The sequence below is a fragment of the Zeus faber genome (genome assembly GCF_960531495.2).
Source record: "Zeus faber genome assembly, chromosome: 12".
Taxonomy (NCBI): domain Eukaryota; kingdom Metazoa; phylum Chordata; class Actinopteri; order Zeiformes; family Zeidae; genus Zeus; species Zeus faber.
Window position 1 is genome coordinate 28,385,884 of NC_137196.1, and position 21,681 is coordinate 28,407,564.

Here is a 21,681-nt window from a genome sequence, read left to right on the forward strand (position 1 = left end):
TGAAGTGTAACCATTGGTGATGACAGAAGCAGATGGTGAGTTGTACAGGATTCTGATCCATTGAATGAATGACTCTCTGAAGCGTAATTTGCTGAGGGCGGAGAAGAGATATGTCCAATTTACTCCGTCAAATGCTTTTCGGCATCTAAAGAAGCAATAGCAGTATTTAAGTTGTTTCATTGGGATATGATGATCACACTGAATAAATGGTGATATAATAAAAAACTGATGATAAAGCCTGTTTGGTCTGTCTAAATTATAAATGAAATTACATTTTCAATTCTGTTGGTTAGTGTTTCACTCATGATCTTTAAATCACAGTTAATTAGGCTCATGGGTCTATAACTGAAGGTGAGGGTTGAGTCTTTATTGGGTTTTAGCATTATTATGTGTGAGAGCAGTATTCATGTGCGGAGGCATGGTGGAGGTTAACTTAATCTCCGCAACCATTCTGATGAATAGTGGGGATATGAGTCGCCAGAAGTGTTTATAGAATTCCACTGGGTGGTGGAGGTATAGAAAACCTTTGACAAAGGTGCGCCGCACCTCGAGGCGTCTTCTGTCACGGTGCGCAGAGACTCCGAGGCGTCGGGTGTTACCAGTATCTCTGCTCTGATGCTCACAAGCTGCCTTCAGCTGCAGAGGAACGCTCTGCGCTCTCGCTGCGGGAGGGACGCTTAGATTACCCACATACAACACATTCCGGTGTTTTTTCAATCCGGGAAAAACTAACAGCTCCCATGAGAGTTGTTTAGAGTTGTTTGTGAGAGAGACAGTGAGAAAACACAGGCAGATGGGAGATACAAGTAGAAGGAAGGTGTCATCAAAGTCTTAATCCAATCGGTCCTGGCTTCGGAAATACATGTATGCGGTCGGCCCTTGACTCAGCAAATACATATAAACTGTGTTTGGTCTTCCAAAACTATAGATGCATTATGCCACGTTAAGATTCATCTGTAAGTACTACAAGTAGTTTTGGATTTTGAGTGACATGAGCAACCATTGTGGATAAAATTAATGTTTCCAGCTCCGTTACCTTGTGTTTCAAGGAGCTCATTCCACTCTCTGGTGATGCATGCATATGTATTGAAGAGAATATTGAGAATTAGCACCTGAACAATTGCTTTTTACAAGATCTGTAACAACGAGGTTTTACAGGTTATTGTATGAGGTTATTGTAAAATTTCTGGTACATCATATACTAGTCCAGCCTGGTGGCGTCATTGTACAGAAATCGAGGATCTTATGGCCAATGGTCTTGGTAGAAAACATTGATAGTAAACTGCTTGCAGTGCCTGTTATTACTACTTCATTACTGTTATTACTGGTCAAAACTACACTATGTTTTGTTACTAAGAATTCTATGAATATTTCGGCTGATTTATTCCAAAGCACCGGTGGGAATCTGCGGTTTGCTCTTTCCTTTGGTTCGTAATCTTGATCTGAGAGGTTTTCCTCCCCCTCAGCGGGGTGCTCCGACCTCAAACAAACACAGCTGCTCTGCTGCTCCGTTTGGCTTCTGCAAGATAACCCGCTTCTCCTGGCTGTACTGCGGGTATGCGAGTCTGAGTACACATACTGCCAAGGCAGGTTTGAAAGGATCAGTTGAGATATGTGCGAGACCCATTTTTTGTATCCATTTAGACATATATTTGTCCGTCATGGTGGGGGGTAGTTGACCTCATTTACAGCTATGTAATAAACCCACATCCTTTGGATTTGTGCTTTCAATTCAGTGCATTAATTGAACTGTGCTTTAAGCTTCAATTGATTCAGCCCAGACGTGACAAGCGACCGCTAGTCTTGCCAGGGGAAAACTTGTCTCTAGAATCAGTTGAAGATCTGACTTTCCTGTTTGCTAAGATTGAAAGAATGGTGTGGAACACAATTTGACAACAGGGGTCTTGACCCTCTGAAAGGCTCAAAATCGATTTGATTTAATTCTATTAATAAAATTCAATTTAAATTATTATTATTATTTTTTTAACCTGTGCTGTCAGCATGCTGGGCATACAACACAGAGCATTTGTGTCATTGCGTCTAGGACTGAGTTGGTCTGCAAGTGGAGTTTGACTTCTCAGCCTGCAATGACACTATTTATTCATTCTTTAATCATCAACAACTGCTGCAACATTCGTATCCCATATCCCATGTCAGCAACAACAACAACAACAACAACAACAACAACAACAACAACAACAACAACAACAACGATGACGACGACGACGACGACGACGACAACAACAACAACAACAACTGTCTTGTGAACAACCTGTAGGGTGATGAGGGCACAGCGTTTTGTTACACACAACCACCACCAAACCCCCTCTTTGGAGAACCATCGTACCATGTTTTGGTCTTTAAACTAATCATCATTCATTTTCACATTTAACTTCCAACATCAGTGTCTTGTGCGTCTGTGAGCTCGCTGGGATGACGCAGGCGTCATTTGTAGTCGAAATTAGTCGTCAAAATGATCATCTGAGTCTCCACCTGCCCACGCCCTCGTTAAGAAATAACAGCGGTGGGCACAGTTTTTTTTCCGGAAGTAACCCGAAGAGACGGCTCGTCTGGCTCTTCTGCCGTCTCCGTGAGACGTGCAGCTTATCTCCCTCTGGTCAGGCGGCGAGTCCCCGTCAGCCAGACGTCACCGGACACATTAACCGGCCTCGGTCGCTTGGCCGGATTCCCTCAAATTGATTCGTGTTCCCTCAAATTGAAATGCCGCGCACTTCGGATTGCCTCCGTAGCAACGCTAACGGGGCAAAATTTGATGCTTTCCCAGATGTTTGCTGAGGAAATCCATGAATAAATGAATGCGCGCCCCGCTCATTTCCAGCCCCTAATGCTGCTGCCAGCGCTCTCAGAGGGGCGGCCCTGTCCTGACTTATTTTGTGTTACATTTGATATAACTACCACGTGCCGCCGACACAGTCCGGTCTCAGGAGCCCGTCGTGAATGTACGAGGCTGGGCTCGAAGAAAACCTGTCATTTCTGAAGATTTGGACGAATCGACTGTTTTGACGTTGATATAATGAAGAACACAGAGGGGACCGACGGGGGAGTCTGCATGACGACAAACACCACATCCCAGAACTGGGAAACAACAGACTCATTGCAGTGGAGTCTACTCTTCCCCTACTCTACTTCTACTCTGTTCTACTTCTGCATTAGCTCTACCTCTTCTCTACCGCTACTATTATATTTCTGCCCTTCCTCTATGCTGCTCTACCTCCCTCTTCTCTACCTCTGATATACCTCACCTCTACCTGGACTATATTTCTACTCCTACTCTACTCCAACTCTGTTCTACTTGTACATTACCACTACTCTACCTCAACTACTTTATTCTACTCTTCCTCCATGACGCTCTACCTCTTCTCTACCTCTACTATACCTCACCTCTACCTGGACTATATCTCTACTCTCCCTATACTCATACTCTACTCCAACTCTGTTCTACTTCTACATTACCTCTACCTTTTCTGTACCTCTACTATTTCAATCTACTCTTCCTCTATGCTGCTCTACCTCTTTTTCGCAAGCTACTCTACAGTACCTCCCTCTTCTCTACCTCTGCTATACCTCACCTCTACCTGGACTATATCTCTACTCTCCCGCTACTCATACTCTACTCCAACTCTGTTCTACCTCTAAATTACCTCTACCTCTTCTGTACTTCTGTACTATTCTACTTCAACTTCTGCTCTATGCCGCTCTACCTCCCTCTTCTCTACCTCTACTATTCCTCACCTCTACTTGGACTAAATCGCTACTCTACCTCTACTCATAGTCTACTCTAACTCTGTTCTACCTCTACATTACCTCTACCTCTTCAGTACTTCTGTACTATTCTACTTCAACTTCTGCTCTATGCCACTCTACCTTCCTCTTCTCTACCTCTACTATACCTCACCTCTACCTGGACTATATCTCTACTCTACCTCTACTCATACTCTACTCCAACTCTGTTCTACCTCTACATTACCTCTTCTGTACTTCTGTACTATTATACTTCAACTTCTGCTCTATGCCGCTCTACCTCCCTCTTCTCTACCTCCACTATACATCTCCTCTACCTGGTCTATATCTGTACTCTACCTCTACTCTATCTGACTTCTACTCTGTAAAGGTCTGAGGAGGGGGCCCACTATTTTGACAGTGGTCGTTTCTCAATACCAAGTACGCGAAATCCGGACTTGCGGACTTGGTAGTTCAGACTTGGCAAGTTCGACTCGGGAGCACAGACACGCTTGGTGCGAAATGCATTGTGGGATACTTGTCTGTCCCAAGTCCACACAAGTCACCACCGGTGCATCCTCCATAAAAAGGGTGGAGCAAGTCCACATCCGGGCTTTTGGACTGGACTTGGCTTGATGCGTACTTTGAATTGGAACAGTACTTGGGCTGCGACTGATGACGTTTCACAAGTCCACAGGAACACAAGTACAGACAAGAACACAAGTACAGACAAGAACACAAGTACAGACAAGAACGCAAGTAAAGGCAAGAATACAAGTACAGACAAGAACACAAGTACAGACAAGAACGCAAGTACAGACAAGAACGCAAGTACAGACAAGAACACATGTACAGACAAGAACACAAGTACAGACAAGAACACATGTACAGACAAGAACACAAGTACAGACAAGAACGCAAGTACAGACAAGAACACATGTACAGACAAGAACACAAGTACAGACAGGAACGCAAGTACAGACAAGAACACAAGTACAGACAAGAACGCAAGTACAGACAAGAACGAGGATTGAGAAAGGCCTAGTGTGTTGACAAAAACAACATGATTTGATTGACACCGTATGTAAAGATGTAAAAACCATGTAAAACCTCATCCATCGTTTGACGTTCCTCATCAGTAGGCTTACAGTAAGTATGAAACGTGAGGCGGCTCAATGAGGTCTCGTAGCAACTGGAAACAGAGCTTCCGTACAGAGTGGAATGTCAGACAATGAAGGTTTTGTCAAGAAAATACCACTTTCATTTGCAACAGGTGATTAAATGTGAACGTGCACGTTGCAAATGAAAGTGGTGTTTTCTCGACCAAGATGGAGTACTTACATTGTGATTTAGAAATAGGAGAGTTTTTTCGATCGATAACTGAGAACTGACTGACGAAGACAAAGCTCGTGCCCCGGCAGGACGGATGAGGGAGGAGGAAGCCACCGCGGGCGTCCCCCCTCCTGACCGACCGCCAAACGGCCACTGCCAGAGGAGCTGCGGGGGGGGGACGCAGCCCCCCGGACTCCGCTCTTTCTGCGCCGGATTGGCTTTCTTTTTCCTCCCTCGATTTGTGGCGCGTGGGCTTTCCCTCCACACCAGCAGGCTGGCGGGTGGGAATGCGCTGCACCTCCGCCCGCTGCGACTGAGGTACCGATGGGAGCCGGAGGATCCGGGCGCCGGCCCGACGCCTGCTCAGGATGTGGAAGGTGCGGAGGACAACTTCTGGGTGTGGCCCAAGTGAAAAACATTTGTTGCCGCTTGAAAATACGGTCTCCTGATGTCTCGCGTCTGGGGTGTCATTGCTGAGATGAAGGTTAGGATGTCTGGGTCAATACGGTAATCGGGGTCACAACGCCCGGCGGACCCTGTGTTGGGTGGATGTTTGAGAGCGGGAACATATCGGGGCATTCTTGTTTTTTTGGGTTTTTTTTTTTCCTGGGCTTTGTTCAAACTTTGTGCCGCGAAGGACTATGTCAAGCAAGTCCAGACACCTCAAGGTCAAACGCTGCAGGCGACGAGGAGCGGCCCACGTCCAGCACAGGAAGACATGTTTCTACCCGGTGTATTTATTTCACTTCCAACTGGAAGCAAATCTGAGCAAAAGCTGATGGGAATCTGCTCATTAATTCCCACACCATTATTCGTATCAAACGCGTTGATTTGACTTCCTCAGCGGCGTGAGCCACATAACGCATATAAGGTGTTAGGTTTCCTTGCTAAACATAGTCAGATAGTCCCAGTCGAGGTCGACGTCACACTTCGGCGCTCGACGGGATGGTCACACTCCTTTTAATTGTGTTGGATTGAACTAAATTCCACCTCATACTTGCCATGATTGGAGGTCTGTAACCCAAGCAGCCTACAGCTATAAAGAGGCTTGCCACGTCCAACTCACAGGGTAGCTTCACCAAAGTCCGACCCAGTTGGTTCCCAACATGTTTAACTGTTTATAGCACGACCTGCTTAACGCTTTACAGCCAAGAAACCTCTCTGCTGCAGCTTCTCACTGTGCTTGAACACAGTTTAATGGGGCAAACGCCGGAGCCTTAAATAAACTTGTTAAAGCTACTTTTCAAATTGGAGAAAGTCACAATAGTGTCACCCAGTCCTCACATGTTCTGCCAGAAAAAAATGTCGCTGCATTCTGTTGGGCTTGGGTATCTTTTTGCAGCTCCGCAAATCATCGCTTTCGCGTAAGAGACTAGAAACGGGAAGTCGCATCGCTTCCTGTCGGTGACCCGCTGTAGCCAACTGTACGCCGTGGTTGAACTGAGGAGATTTGAATTTTAATTTACATTTTTTTCAAGCCTCAAACGTTTGCCCCGTCGGACTGCGTTGGGGCGCAGCGAGAGGCTGCGGCAGAGTGGTACGTTTTACGAATCGCTGTAAACGACGGGAACCAACATTTCAATCAAAAGCCGACCCTGAAGCGGAGGGAGCGACGCGTCAGTGAACATTTTGCTGTGTTTTCGGGCTTGTGTGCGTGCCCGTCTGCCCTTTTATAGGGGAGGGCATCTGGGAGAACATTTCAGTTGGATAATAAAAACTCTGGAGTGCTCCCGTGTGCTGCATATGACCTGCGGGCCATAGGTTTGACAACCCAGGGATAAGGGACGGTGGTGGGTCAGATAAGAGCCGCTTTCAAAACGCCTTGACCCCGATCCAGCGGCCACAATGGGAATTTGATGACTATGCTTCTGGTCGCTGGGTATGGATGAAAACGCTCTGATGGACTATTGATTGCTGCCTTCAACCGTGGCCCCGTAGGATGAATGACTCCGTGTCACGGTCCCTCCTCTTTTCTTTTTATCCCCTCTCCTTTTCTTATCCTCTTCATCTCTCTGCTCCTTCTCGCGGCGCTCGTCTCTCCTGCCGGCTCCTCGCTCTTCTCATTCTCCTTCGTTCCCTATTCTTCGATCTCCCTCTCTCATTTTCTCCCTATCCCTCCCTCTTTTTTTAACTCCTCCTCCTCACCCTCCATCTCCCGCATATCCCTTGTTCGTTTTTTTTTGGGGGGGGGGGGGGGGGGGGGGTATTTGGGGTATTTGTCTCTCTTTCGTCTTTTGCATACCTTGCTCCCTCCCCCGTCCTCTCTCCTCATCTCCTTCCCGTCGCTCCCTCTCCGTTTATTCCTCTGCTGCTCTTTTTCTGTGTGTTCTTTGTGTAATTACTAGTTTTGTCATATTTGCTTTAGCCAGAGCTCATTTAGCCGAGCCCTGGGCAACCAGCGGTAGCAAGCTTTGGTATTTAAAGGCCACCTTTGCATTTTTCGCCCATGACGCTCCCTGCTGCCTCTCACCAACAAAGTACATTTTTGAGCAACTGATTTTGGCACCATGAGGTCCAAGACGAAGAAGCGACACCTGCAGAGATTTGTGGTTGATTGGAACCAAACAGGGTTTTGGTTCAAACGGCATTCGAACAGAAGTACCTTTTATCGGGAGTGGCTCTCATGACAGCCAATCAAACCAAAGTTGTCAGGTACATTTCTCGACATATTTAAGATACTGTCAAACCCTCTCCATCGCACACAGAGTTGGATAACGGTTTGCAACTTTTTTTTTTGTGACGAGTAAGGTAACGCGTTAGGTGTGAAATTCAAGTCATCAGTAATTTGGCAACGTTTTTTAAATAAGCGACCCCTTACTGTTAAAATGTTTTCCCCTGCTCCTTTTGTTGCCACAAAAAAAGACGAAAATCCCCGACGCATTCGCACCGGGGTTGGGGAAAAAATGGAAAACATTGGTGCCGGTCCACCTGTCCTGGAAGATTTCAATGTCCCCGACAAATGGGAGAAATTACAGTCAAATATCATCCGTGTTTATTGAGCTCAAAAACAGTCGATAGGCAGGCTGTATGAAGAATGACATCATCGAGGCATGTCGATTTATAATATTCTCTTTTGAAAAGTGAGCCCCCTCTGCGTGTGCATGATATTCCAAATAAAATAAGTCCCGTCAATACACCCAAATACACCCAATACACACAAAAAATCTATATAAAATATAGTTTGTGGTGTTGCCCATCTTCGTCGGCATGTCCCGTCGACATATTTTACACACGGGATATTCACCATCTGCTTGGGGTGGGAACTTGAATATCCCAAAAAACCCGCCAAACTCTGGATGTGTGTGGCCCTCATTTGTCAGCCGGGTGTTGGACTCTGCCGCTCCACTGCCGGCGTGTTTGCGGTGCGTTTGTTTGTGCGACCTACCCACGAGGGAGGGGGCGGGGCTTCTTTCTACAGCGGCAAATGTGATCGGTTAGAGGTGAAAGGTCAGCCTTAGATCGTCTAAATTGATTGGCTTTTCGTTGCCACTCTCCTCACACGTCTACGCGCATGTGGAGCTCAGCTAACGAGATGGCAGAGAGGACAGCCTTTACGTCGCGGAGCTAATGGCATTGTTTTGAATTTGCGGGTGAAAGGCACAAGAACATCGCAAAGAAAGGGGGGGGGGGGTTCATTCAAAAGTACTGGAGGTTGTGTGATTTAAGCAGTCACACCTGTCCTGGGTCTGGGTACTGTGATTGGGCCTGGGAATCGGTGTGGCTGTACGCCTCCTGCTCGTTAGAGCAATCAACGAGCAACAGGCAAAACCCCCATCGCCACACACACACACAGGAGAGGAGCCCTTGTCAGGACACATTTTCCATCTGCTCTGGGCCTGTTCCACCTTGCCAACTCTTTATAATAAAACTGGTACTTTTCACCCCCATCACCTGTGTCTCTGTGCCGGAGGGACCCGGAGACGCCACTCTAGTGGTGTGTGGCAGGCGGATCTGCCACAGCACACTCATGAGTCACTTTCCTCAGCAGGTAATGTAACGTGCCGGTTTTTAATGACAGTGATCCCGTAATGTAATGAGTCAGATATGATCACATGAAATATCAAAAGATATCCCCCAAAACGTGCACCACAATGTGGTCCATAAGCCAATACCAGCATAATAAGAAAGTGCCCATCACAAAGTGCTCCGTTTTTGGATATTCTGAGGTCTTACGCTTCTCCTCCTACACTCCCGTCCCTCTCACACAGGTGTGGGAAGAATCTTGTTTTTTTTTAGCATCACAACTTTATAGTTTCCAGCTCTTGTTAAAATGGAACTCGGCAAGAAGTGGAGTATGATGATCCAAGCTGGCACGTCCACTCACCGTGAAATGAACCCGTCCCATTTTCCAGGAAGCAGGAAGTGAAATTAGCTGGAAGTGTCCTTTAAATGATTTCCTCCTTTGCTTGTGGCCACGCTGAGAGTTGTTCATGGATACAATTTATGGCTGAAATAGACATTGAAATGGTGATTGCACTTTGGTAATAACTTTCTAAAAAGCCTCAATTTCAGCGTTGAATTAAAAATAATTGGGAACTTCTTGTTTCAGAGTGACTCACTGTAGCAGTGCCAGTGGCCATCGATCCCCGTGTTCCGCGTTGCTGTTTATCTGCTTAAAAAAAAAACAACGTAAAACTTCATTGGAAATGTGTCAGGTTCAAACCGCGGGAAATACCTGCCGTCCGCCTGAACCCGGAGCCGCTGTCACTTCGGCGTGTGGTCCATTAGTTTCCTGTTAGGTCTCGCCTCTACTGTCTGACATGTTATCAGCCTGCCCAAATTACCGTCCTCTCTTGGTATTGTTATGCAAATGAGCGCAGCCCGCAGCTGTCTGTCCCTCCTCCGGGTCTCATTACACGGCTAATCTACCTGTCTGTCTCTGCTGCTACCCGTCTCCTTTCCATGCTCCTGTATCCCTAACCGCCCATTTGTTTTTCCGTCTGTTTTTTCTGACCGCCTGGTTATTTTGTCTGGCTGTCCGCCCGTCCTCTTCGGTTCTGCTGACGCAAGACGATACGACGGGACGCAAGCGATTTCGCTCTCGGCGAACAAATCTTCGAAACGACTCGGGCCTCTGGAGTCACCTCGGCGAAAGGGATCTTTTGTTTGCCCCGCCGACGCAGTAACTGCAGCGAGACGGGCGGGCGGGCGGAGCCTGAATCTGGGTTTGGGAAGCGAGGAGAGCTGTGGGCGCCCGGGGCAGCGCCGCCACCAGCCCAACAAGCCGCTCAAGTTTCCATCCAGTCAGCCGGCGAACGTGTGAATCTTTGCCTCTCGACTATGATGCCGAGGCTGCTGGCGTCATCCCTGGCGGACGTGGCTGATTTGCGCTTCGCACTTCTCTGCCCAAACAAATCGTTTCGGTCATTTTTGGGATGGGCACTTTGCACCCTTCTGCCTGAATGAATAATTGCGACGAAATCAAATGAGTCCCGGGAGGACTCCATTCGCAACAAAAAAAAAGCTGCAAAAGTCGAAAAAGTTGAACGATAAAACACGTTGGAAAGAAAAAAAAAAACCAAAAGACCCTTCACCCGACACTGTCGCAAATGAACAATGAGTCGGAAAAGTGATCGACTCCTTTTATTTGTATTTCTTTTGCTTTTTACTGAGCGACTTGTCTGAAACCGCCTCAAACATCGAGTTGAATCTTCCCCTCGCGTCTTTCTGCCCCTCTTTGCAAGTATTTCAGTCTGTCTGTCTGTCTGTCGGTCTGTCTGTCTGTCTGGCAAGTAATACGTTCTTCGCCCAGCTGCCTGTCTCTCTCTCTGTGTCCTTATCTGTCCTCGCCCCGCCCCCCTCCCCCGCCCATCTCACGCCGCCACGCCCCCTGTGTGTCTGCAGCATGATCGGCGCATTCCTGATGAGCCATCAGTCGGTTGATTAGTTGTCCGTTCATCCACTCTAAAAGGCAATTTCAGACTCTTTCCCTTCAACCATAGAAGAGATGGAGACGCTTGGAGAACGACTTTAGCGCGGGACGCAGACAGACAGTGGGAAGGACAGAAAGTCAGACAAGGGACAGAGAAAGACAGATCAATACCTGATTCATGCCTGGAGGTAAATTGCGCTGTTAAAGCGTCTCACATCAAAAGAGCAGGCAATAACAAGCCATAACAAGATAAAACAAATGGAAAGATTTTGGAATATGCAATAAACCTTCAATTCAAACGATAAACGTATGGCTCAACGGGTATATATAATGTATATAAGGTATATATAAAAGTAGACCAAACTCATAAATACTCTGTCTTTGCTTTTGCCGGGTGCAATTATTCTCCTGCTTCTCGTTCTCTCTCCCTCTCTTATGCCTGTCTTAGTGTCCTGCTCTCTCATTGTCTCGCTCTCCCTCGCTCCCTCTCTCCCTCTCTCCCTCTCTCCCTCTCGCTCCCTCTCTCCCTCTCTCTCTCTCTCTCTCTCTCGCTCTCCCTCCTCTTCTTTCCTCCAATTGTCTGACCTTCATGGCTAAAGGTCAGTGTGTCTGCTGTCTCCCTTTGTTGGGCTGGTGGAGACGTCTTTGCCGGAGAAGTCTTTATTAGCCTCTGGCTGCACTTCTAAAAAGCAGACAGTCGCAGTGATCAGACGAGCCGCAAACAGACAATCAGTCAGGGATTGGGCGACGCACTCCCGGTCCTCAGGAGCTGGAACCATCCTGCGGGAGGCGGTGATTGACTTCACAGATCTATAGATGGAGATATACACTGACGGAGAGAAGGCGCGTGACAGAATTATTACAAATTGTGGTTTTTGGTTGTGTGCTTGTCCAGAACGTTTTTGGATCCTCATGACTGCTCGGCTTGTGCAACTTGCCGTTCAACTCAGAAGGTCGCGAGGTGCACTTTTCCCTAACGAGGTCTAATTAGATATTTGAACTGAACTCTGAAAAGCCCTTCATTCAAAGCTCAGGTCAGTGCTCAGTCAATTTGCTAATCCCTTGAATGTCACGGTGTGGTAGTCTCGCCGACCACATTCCAACTGTGTGGCGTTTTCGGGGCCCCCCGCCACAGAGACACGGATGACGGGGTGGAAAACACAAGTTTAGTGGAGAGAGTGGGCTTGGTGGAACAAGCCCGGAGCAGATGGGCAGCATGTCCTGACAAGGGCTCCCCTCCTGAGTGTGGGGATGGGGGTTTTACCTGTTGCTCATAAGACCAATCGATGAGCAACAGGCGTGCAGCCACTCTGATCCTGGGACCCAGTCACCTAGACCCAGGACAGGTGTGGCTGCTCAAACCACACCCTCCCCACACTGCACTCGGCCGCATTTTCTCTGTGAAAATAACGTTTTAGGAACTGTAAACAAACCTTTGGGAAAACGCCTTGCAGGGCAGACATTTGTCAAAACTCAAAACTGTTTTCTGTGTATTTGTGCTGAGGAGGTGAAACGGAGCTTGTTCAAAACGTCGGCGTCATGACCCCCACCCGCGTCAGGAAGCTACGAGCGACGTGGCGTAGTTCTCCGTGTCTCCACTGAGCAAAAAAATCCTAACCCCAGTCCCGTAGAGCTGTGGTTCGCAACGTAGGTTCCCAGGACCCCCAGGGATCCTTCGAGAGGGTCCAGGGGGTCCCCGGCAAAATGAATGAATCAATTAACCGTTAAACCTCACCGTCATTAATTTACGAGATGCTAGAGAATGTACAACAACGGCTGTTTGGATCCTAGTTTCACTGTTGACTCCCTGACCAAAGGACGGGCACCGATGCTTTAAAATGTTGGAAGAGTCACTGCTGCTGCTTCTTTCAGATACGTGGGCTCCGGCTAGACTTTTTGGACCTTTTCTGTTTTTAGGGGGAGTTAAGTTTAAGCCATGTGCCTTCCCTCCCGTCTGTTAAAGATCATATTTGACATATTCCAGGTGAGCTGGGGAAATGAACACGCCGGCTGCATGTGTATTGTTGTGCTGCACGCCGCCGCGCTGGCGCCCTAATGTCAAGGGGCTCCGGAGATGGATGGCTGTGATCACCATTTTCTAAAGGCCACTTCACTGCTTTAGCTCAGGTGCATATATATATGTGTGTGTGTGTGTGTGTCTGTGTGTGTGTGTGTGTGTGTGTGTGTGTGTGTGTGTGTGAGAGCAGGCTCTTTGGTATCCTCTGAATGTTTGTGTGGCTTATATTCTTTGTTATTTTTCCTTCTTTCAGACTTTAAATAAGTATGTGGAATTGTGTGTGTGTGTGTGTGTGTGTGTGTGTGTGTGTGTGTGTGTGTGTGTGTGTGTGTGTGTGTGTGTGTGTGTGTGTGTGTGTGTGTGTGTGTGTGTGTGTGTGTGTGTGTGTGTGTGTGTGTGCGTGCGTGCGTGCGTGTGTGTGTGTATAAACGCTGCAGGGGAGGTGTTAGTGCCCTCCTTAGTAATGCATACATCTGGCGCAGAGGCTCTGAGGCGAGCCTTTAACCTGAATCAGCACTTTCAGTCTCTCTCTCTCTCACACACACACACACACACACACACACACACACACACACACACACACACACACAGACACACACACACACACACGCACAACCCTTCCCTGCCCTTTTCAGAATTCACTGTGTCTTCATCGGGTAGCAAACCATTCCATCAACTCAACTGTTTCTGCACAGATGTCCTCCCCAAGATCCCAGTCCATCCCATCACAAACACACATACACACTCACAGGCACACGCACGCGCACGCGCACGCGCACACGCACACGCACACATGACCATCACACACAAGAGTCCGATTGAGCAGTTTGTTTTGATCCAAACATGCATAAATAACACGTTAATAATGACTGAGTTGCGTTTGGATTACGTGTTGCATTATGGAAAATAAATACGTAAAATCTGTTTTGTAGATTGTGATACTTTAACAATAAGTCAGCAACAAACATGCTTGAGCAACGTTCCCTGTTTGATGCAGGCATGAATCACTCGCAGTCAATTTACTAGTATCACGCTTAGTGTCCCAAACTTGTTTGGTGAAACTACTGAGGTGAAAAAAAATAAGCTTTTATTGCCTGTTTTTCCATCGTGTAAAAAAAAGAAAAGTCTCTCGATTGCGAAAAATTGTGAATCTCAAATCCCTTAACTATTTTCAGATAAAGAGGCTTTTTAGTGGAAATGTGATAACTGGATTATATATAATTACATTTATGACCACTATTGACGGCGTCCTGATCCCATTGGAGGATTGTATGGTGAGGTTAAACCCCGAGGGGTCATTTCTCGTGGCTGCACGTGAGACCACCAGCGCACGGCAGCTTGGTGACACGGCCGAATAGCGGATGAAGGAGCGTGTCCGACACATGGGACGTCTCGATGCAAGCCAGGAGGAGTCATTCTGCCGGACAAAAATACACGGGACCCGACATTAAATCCCTTGTGCTGGTAATCAGGGGGCTGCACACGGAAACCCAGTCCAGCCAAACCGCTCTACACACTGTACCCACGCTGAAGGGGAGAACCTCAGGCAGTGCCGTCATAAATCTCCATAAGCCGGCTCCCGGTGTCTTAAATGGTACCAAGCTGCGACAACCAGCGTGATTGTCGCATTTCGATGAGGATATCAAGCGGGAGCCTACGCTCGCCGATGTTTTGCCGAATTAGGCCCTCGACACCCCCAGAAAGGCTCGACATTGAGTTCCACATAATAAAAAGCTATTTTTGCGCGACAAGATGTTGCGGCAATGCTTAGACGCGAACGGGGCTGACGTTTGGATGCAGTGCGTGAAATCTCTTTGAATCCTAATCTGGTGTATATTGTTCGTAAACGTCCCTATTTAAACCGCTGATGAGGCGGCACTGGTCCAACTCCAGTGCAGGTCTTTTGTGTGTCCACCACAGTCGCAGCCTGGAGCCGCCGAACAGGCCTGAATTGGACGAGCAGGCGGCTACCTCCAACCCTAAGCCTTCAGACGGCGTCGGGGGGAAAAAAAACCTCACCCGTGACCCTTTCGGTGTCATGCAGGCGTAATAATAACCGCAAACTCAATCCGCAGTAACTCAGGAGGGGAGACTGTGGCGCTGGCGCCGGTTGAGCGGTGAACCAGAAAGTGGACAAGCGAACTGAAAAGCAGCTGTATCTCTCCCAGCGTGAGGTCGGCCATCGGAGGCAGCGGGACATGGAAGATAGAGGAAAGGCGCCGGCTCGCTTCGGGCTGTTGCGTCTGTTCCGGCGCAGGGTGGGCAGAGCGGAGGCCGAGCTTTTTTAAATAGCCCAAATCTCAGGGCATTCTGGGAAGCGCAGCCCCGGAATCCAAGCAAGTATAATGGGGACTGGTGTTCGTCAACAGGATTTAAAGAGGAGGGAGAAATAACAAGCCGTCGGAGCGTAATGGGCTGAGGGCTGTCCGGTCCAGCTCTGTTTCTGGTGGATTCACATGAGGAAGCGCGGTTTAAAGCGGCACAACCCAAAGAATGCCTTTCACCACAGTTTCATATCGATTAGAGCTGGTGTCACCGGTGTACCGATAGGCAGTACACGTGTAAAGTTAATCAATACTCTGTACCTCATACTCCGTCAGATGGGTCCCTACCTGCTAACCTTGTGTAATACCACAGTAGTCAATACGTTGCTCCATCACCCCTAATCGATCTCCCCTTATCTGGAAAATGAGACACTGCCACCGGCTTACCGTACTGTATCTCTCAATTTCACAGCATCGCAGCCTCTTAATAGTGATATTGGTCATGGAAAATAATTGAGGCCTCCTGGCGTTCCGCAAAGCTAATCGATAGGATACGCGACAGCCCCTGATTGCAGCCATTTGTACGTGAAGGACGACAACCTGTTGGCGTGCCGCAACCGATCAATACATCAAGGCTGGAGATTCGCCCGGAGATCCCACCGTGTCACCTCAACGTGTTCCCGGCTAATGCCGGTCTACATCCACAGCCTTGGCCGTCATTATTCAAGGGTTATCTTATATCATCGATCTAATCTCGTCTCGTCAGATATGGGTTATCTTACATTACAACAAGTTGGAGGAAAGGGAAGGTGTGGTGAAGTGGTGTAGGCAGGGTACAGTAAGGCAAGGTAGCGTCGGGAAGGGCAAGGAAGGTGGGAAAAGTTCAGGCAGGGTCAGGTTGGGTAAGTTAGGAGGGTTAGGGTACAGTACGATAAAGTAAGCTAAGTTGAAGTAGGTCAGGCGGGGTAAGTCAAGGTCAAGTAAGTTAAGTAGTTGCTCCTTCGTGTGGGTGGAGTCCCCTCTGGTTATTATCTCTCATCTCTTGGTGAATCTCCCAATGCCCTAATGTGTCTTCCTGTGACCTCACTGTAATGTGATGATCTGAGTTCTCTGTAGGCTCTAAACAGTGCGTCCATGATAGTCGATTTGTTTTGCACCAAGATTTAAGATTGAAGACAAATTTAAACATCATGCATCGAGCACACAAGAAAGCAAGTAGAAAGCTTATACATGCAGAGTATTTACTATTGTTCCAAAACCTCTTTGGGATTTCCTTAGGGAGGAAAAAGGTCAACCAATAAAAACAAAAGATACACCTTTTAAAATAAATCTTATTTCAGACTGATTAAAACCTCCCTAGATCAAATACTGTTAATAATAATAATTCAACAAGCTTTTATTGGGACACATAAAATTGATTTTGTGAAGAAATCCATCTGATCATAATCTCTCTCTCTCTCTCTCTCTCTCTCTCCAGGGGCTGGTGGCTGGTCTCCCCTGGACTCCGACCGGTACCAGTGGCTGGAGGTGGACCTGGGGCGGCGGACCAGGCTCACGGGCGTGGCCACGCAGGGGCGCTACGGCAGCTCTGATTGGCTGACGGCCTACGCGCTGATGTTCAGCGACACGGGACACAACTGGAAGCAGTACCGCCAGGAGGACAGCATCGGGGTGAGTGTCCCACACTCTGAAGCATGTAGCACTGCAGTGGATAAGTGATGATGATGATGATGATGATGAAAGGTAGAGTAGAGTGAACGCAAGAGGTGGAGTAGACGCCCTCGTCCCTCTCTTCTGGGGGAACTACAGATGTCACTTCTTCCTTTTGCACTGATTTGCACTGGATTTGATGATCTCATCAGTTCCTCTCATTACATGGACGTAAAAAACGATCTTTGCGGCAATTTGGCCAACGAGGACGTGGGACTGGGCTGCCGTTGTCGCCATCGCCACCTGAAGCCATCGACAAATCATCTCCACTTCAGTGTGATGATTTGCATTCACTGACCATAAAAGCCAGTTTTGTTTGGGCCTCGTATCTTCAGCCACGTGGTCTAAGTGGGACCAGTTCCAGCCCCGCCAAGTCCTGTGGGTCCTCATTGATAATGAATGGACCAATGAGGGGAATATCCGGTCGGCTCGTGCTGACTGGACTGTAGCGGCAGCCAAATGCCTCAGCCTCCATCAGCTGACGGGGCAGGTGTCCGGAGGGAAGCTGATTCTACAAAAATGCAATATTCCTCGACTTTGTCAGATAGAGATCTTTGATAAAGTGATAAAAGGATGAGTTTGGAATGTCACCTTTCCCCAAATGACATTTGCATAAAGCTAATAATGTTGAAATTGACCAGATTTACACATTTACATTGGGACCAAAGTGATGATGGATCGGCCCAGCATCCACTTAGACAAGGACCTTACAATGGAGGGAAAGCTGAGAACAGACTGTAATAATGGTCTTTTGAGGACAGGAGGCTCAGGAGGAGCTAGCGCCGGTCGTCTAGTGATGGAAGATTGCCGCTTCGATCCCCCGGCGCCTTGAGCCACTTAACCCCTTAACTGCTCCTGATGAGCCTTGCATGGTCGCCTCCATTGGTGTCTGAATGAGCAACAAAGGTCTCTGGTAAATGACGTTATATATTATATATATGATGTTATTGGCAAAAGTCTATTAAGGCATTGATAATTGGCCATATTAGCAGATCTGAATATATCAAAAAGAAGGTATTGTTTTGTTTTAATGTGACATATTCTACTAGTGTCGACTAGAGCATACTAGCACACCAAATGAGTGTTTAGTGTGTCCGAAAACCATAATATGCAGCGTTAGTATTTAAAAGGTACCAGGATGACATACCACACCCAATGAAATGTCCTATTATGCAAGAGGAACATCCCATAATGCATTGCGACACGTCACAACTGCAAAACTAGAGACGACAAGGTTTCCTATTCCTCAAGTTTAGAAGTCTTTCCTTCTTCCCAAAGATGTCTTTTCATTTCCCGCCGGAGGGGATTTTTGGGGTGTTTCTGCCGACTCGGCAGCATGTCGCGCAGAGCGCGGGGAACGGAGGAATTGGACGGCACGCGCTCTGTGCTCTGAGTCACGGCCGCACGGGTCCTCCTCCGCTGTGCGCTCCGTCCGCCGCGATGCGGGGGCGGCCCGCCTCGTTCCGCCGAACACTGCTCCGATTCCAAGTGTCACAAAACAGAGCAGAGCCTCTGTTTATCGGCGAGGGCTGAGGCCAATGCGGGGACCCTTGTTGGCCACGGGGCCGAGTGTATTCACTCTTCAGGTTCCACGTACCCATGTGGGGCCGGAGGTCCGATTTCCCCTCGGTCCCTGTCTTCCCCTTCCCCTCTGTCTGTTTGCCTACGAAATATCTCAAACCATGACGAAGCATCTCATTCAACTTCCTGGACGGGCTCTCCATATCAGTATATCAGTATACATATATAGTGCAGTATTTTTTTTCCGCCATCCATTGTACCACTGAAAGATCCACTGCAAATCCATTCCCGGGTGCAATTTCACATCTTTTCATTTTAAATTTGGGCTCTGTGTTGCCGGCAGACAGTTTCCTCACCTCGGGTTAAGCTGCTTCCTTATGCAACTTGTTTTCCCGGCACATTTTGTGGGACATTATCTGGATGATTCACAGCGTGTATCAGGAAGAAATGCCAATACCAATACTGATATAGCAGATATACCGATCCAATTTCAAGCTCGGTATTATATAGTTCAATATTGTATTGGAGAATAGTTAAATGTCAAATTCAAAAATGTAATGCCAACAGCCGCCATCATACAATATGTCCGACTCTCTTTTCGTCTTTTTTGACACAAGGAAGCATTTTGGATGTCTCTAATGGAGGAGAGATAGATTATTGATTAGGAATTCTGTACTGTACCATTACATTTTTTGATATCAACGCATTTTGTAATAACTTGCAAAAGCTGAACTTTATTATTTAGGAACAATCACATTTTGTGTTAGCTTGCTGCATTTTATAATGAACATCTTGAACACAATATGTAATAATAACCTGCCACAGGTTATAGATTTTCTCATCTTCTCAAGTGTGAAGCGTGATATAAACGAAGACGGCAGTTTTGGTGTGTTATAACATAATGCATTTGTATCGCATTCCAGATGTTTATTACAAAATGCAATTATAAAATGACAAAAGCTCTTCACAGAATGTGGTTGTTATTACATTATCAAGGTCAAATGTATTACATTTTGGCACGTTATTAAAAAATGGTGTCATTGGCAAAGTCTTGATAATAACCCTGTGAGCAAAGTGGGAGCATGTATCTCTCTGCATCGACTTTATATGAGAACCCAAAGCTGGCTCCGAACGGAACACGGTGCTATTTTTTGATGCTTGCTGTTGCTCGGAAGGCACACGGCGTTGGAGAGGAGAGTGAGAGCTTTTGGTTTGAAGTTCTCTCGAGGAACCGTGTTGGCACCCAGGAAAGCACGACTAATCCCGACGCTGAGACCCCGCAGGTTTGGGGAGCCGGCCGCTTACGGCTTCTCACAGCTGGGAAAGTTGTCGGTGAGCGAGGATTTAAATCCACGCTGCATTTCAAAGCGCCTCTGCGGCTGCAGAAGCTCAGCCTGAGAGCGCCGAGGAATGAGGCTCTCTCTCTTTGTCCCATTATTCAGCTCCACTGTGCTTAGTTGCCAGCAATATCGGCAATTTAAAGCAGTAATCCATGAGATTATTTTGTTGAAGAAAGTCTCACGTTTTATATTTATCCCATATTTATTTACCTGCCACTTTATAAGAAACGGCCATTTCAATGTATTTGCATTCTACATGCTGCTCCTCTATATGCGGTTTACATTGTAGTTGGCGGGGTCCGCCAAGCGCACAAGAAGTTAATGGCAGCGGTTAATCAGCTTAAGTGGTCAGTAAACTGTCAGTATGGATGAATATTCACAAAAAACGCAAATATATCCACCACCACCTCAAGTGAGCAAGAAAAAAGAATCAGTCAATCAAAAACACATTTAAACCCGGATGTTATAAACAAAACATCTCAAACAAGCCGTGTGCAACAGAATTCTGGGACTTTTGAAATGTAACCACCCAACACAAATATTCCCATGGATTTCCACTTGAAGAATGTCATTTTGAATCGTTTTTTCCTGACCTGATGAATGAAAATAATGAAATAATCAAAATCCGTTGTGGTTTTTGTGAAAATACAGTGTTGGTTAGTTCCACTAGACAGGGACAAATACACACAGAATAGAAGGGGAGACTATGCTTTTCCTATTCTCTCTACCCCCCCCCCCCCTCCCTCCCTCTGCTTAGTGGGTGGAGGTGTTGAGGATGAGTGACACTCCGCCTGTCAGTCGTTTTCTGCTCTTTCTATCGCTTCCTCTCAGCTGGAAGGGATCGTAATGCTTCTTCCCGCCGTCCCTCAAACTGTGTCCCTCTATTATCCTGCCCCTCTCTCTCTCTCTCTCTCTCTCTCTCTCTCTCCGACACTTTCTCTCTCTCTCTCTCTACCCCCCTCTCTCGCTCTCTCTCCCCCTCTCTTCCCTCTCTCTCCACGCCTTTTCTGCTGGAATCTTACTCTGATTGTCTGAGCCGTAGCGCCGTCTATCACTCCCTCTGTGTGTGCACAGTCCCTTATCTCTTCTTCGCATGCACACTAAAGGAAGAGGCGATATTCCCAAAAATACAACTGTCATGCATTCGTAATATGTGATCGGGAATAAAACCCGGAGCGTATTCAAATTGACAGATTATTTGATCCTATTTCGCTTAGCTCTGGCATGTGACACCTGCATCGTGGCGCTCTCGGCGAGCGCAGAAACGGGCGCATTTTTGGGAGAGTGTCCCCTAAAACACACGACACAATTTTACATGGCGGTCACATCCCTTGCTCCTGACTGCTCAAATCAAGTCAAGCTGATTCATACACTGTAGCCCTTAATCACAACGCAGCCTCAAAGGGATTCACAAACTCATATTTCACAGAGAAATCGACGCCTCGTCTGAACCCCCCCCCCCCTCGTCTGAACCCCCAGCCGGGCGAGGAAAAGCTCCCAGAAAACCCTTTGGGACCAGGCCGCCATGGAGGCCGAGTGGCCAATGACAATGCATTGGAATAAGTGTGTTTGTGTTTCCACGTGTACAACTGTGTGCATTAGTCAGATTGTGTAAAGAGCCTTATTCTGTTTGCATTCTGTATGATAATATTATATTGACAAATTAACAGGATCTTTTACTTCTGTAGGACGCAGTGTAAACGCCGGACAGGATGAGAGCGTGTTTGCCGGTGCAGAGCGGCACAGGCGGACGCCTCCACCGAAGCGGTCATCATCAGGTCCGCGGTAGCGGCAGCCCCCCCCCCCCCCCCCCCAGACGTCACGTCCCAGTGCTGAAGGGTGGGGGCGGGCTGAGAGGCCAGCTGAAAGGTGTGGCTGACCAAA

General features: G+C 47.5%; 1 protein-coding gene across 1 annotated transcript in view; it reads left to right on the top strand.

The window, feature by feature from the left end:
• Window positions 1-21,681, top strand: part of LOC307237749 (contactin-associated protein-like 4) — a gene marked incomplete at both ends in the record, with an annotated part of 153,711 nt that overhangs the window by 31,068 nt on the left and 100,962 nt on the right. Inside the window, one exon of the mRNA XM_080010513.1 lies at window positions 16,704-16,897. Coding sequence (XP_079866639.1) covers window positions 16,704-16,897 — 194 coding nt within the window. The remainder of the gene's footprint in view (window positions 1-16,703; window positions 16,898-21,681) is intronic.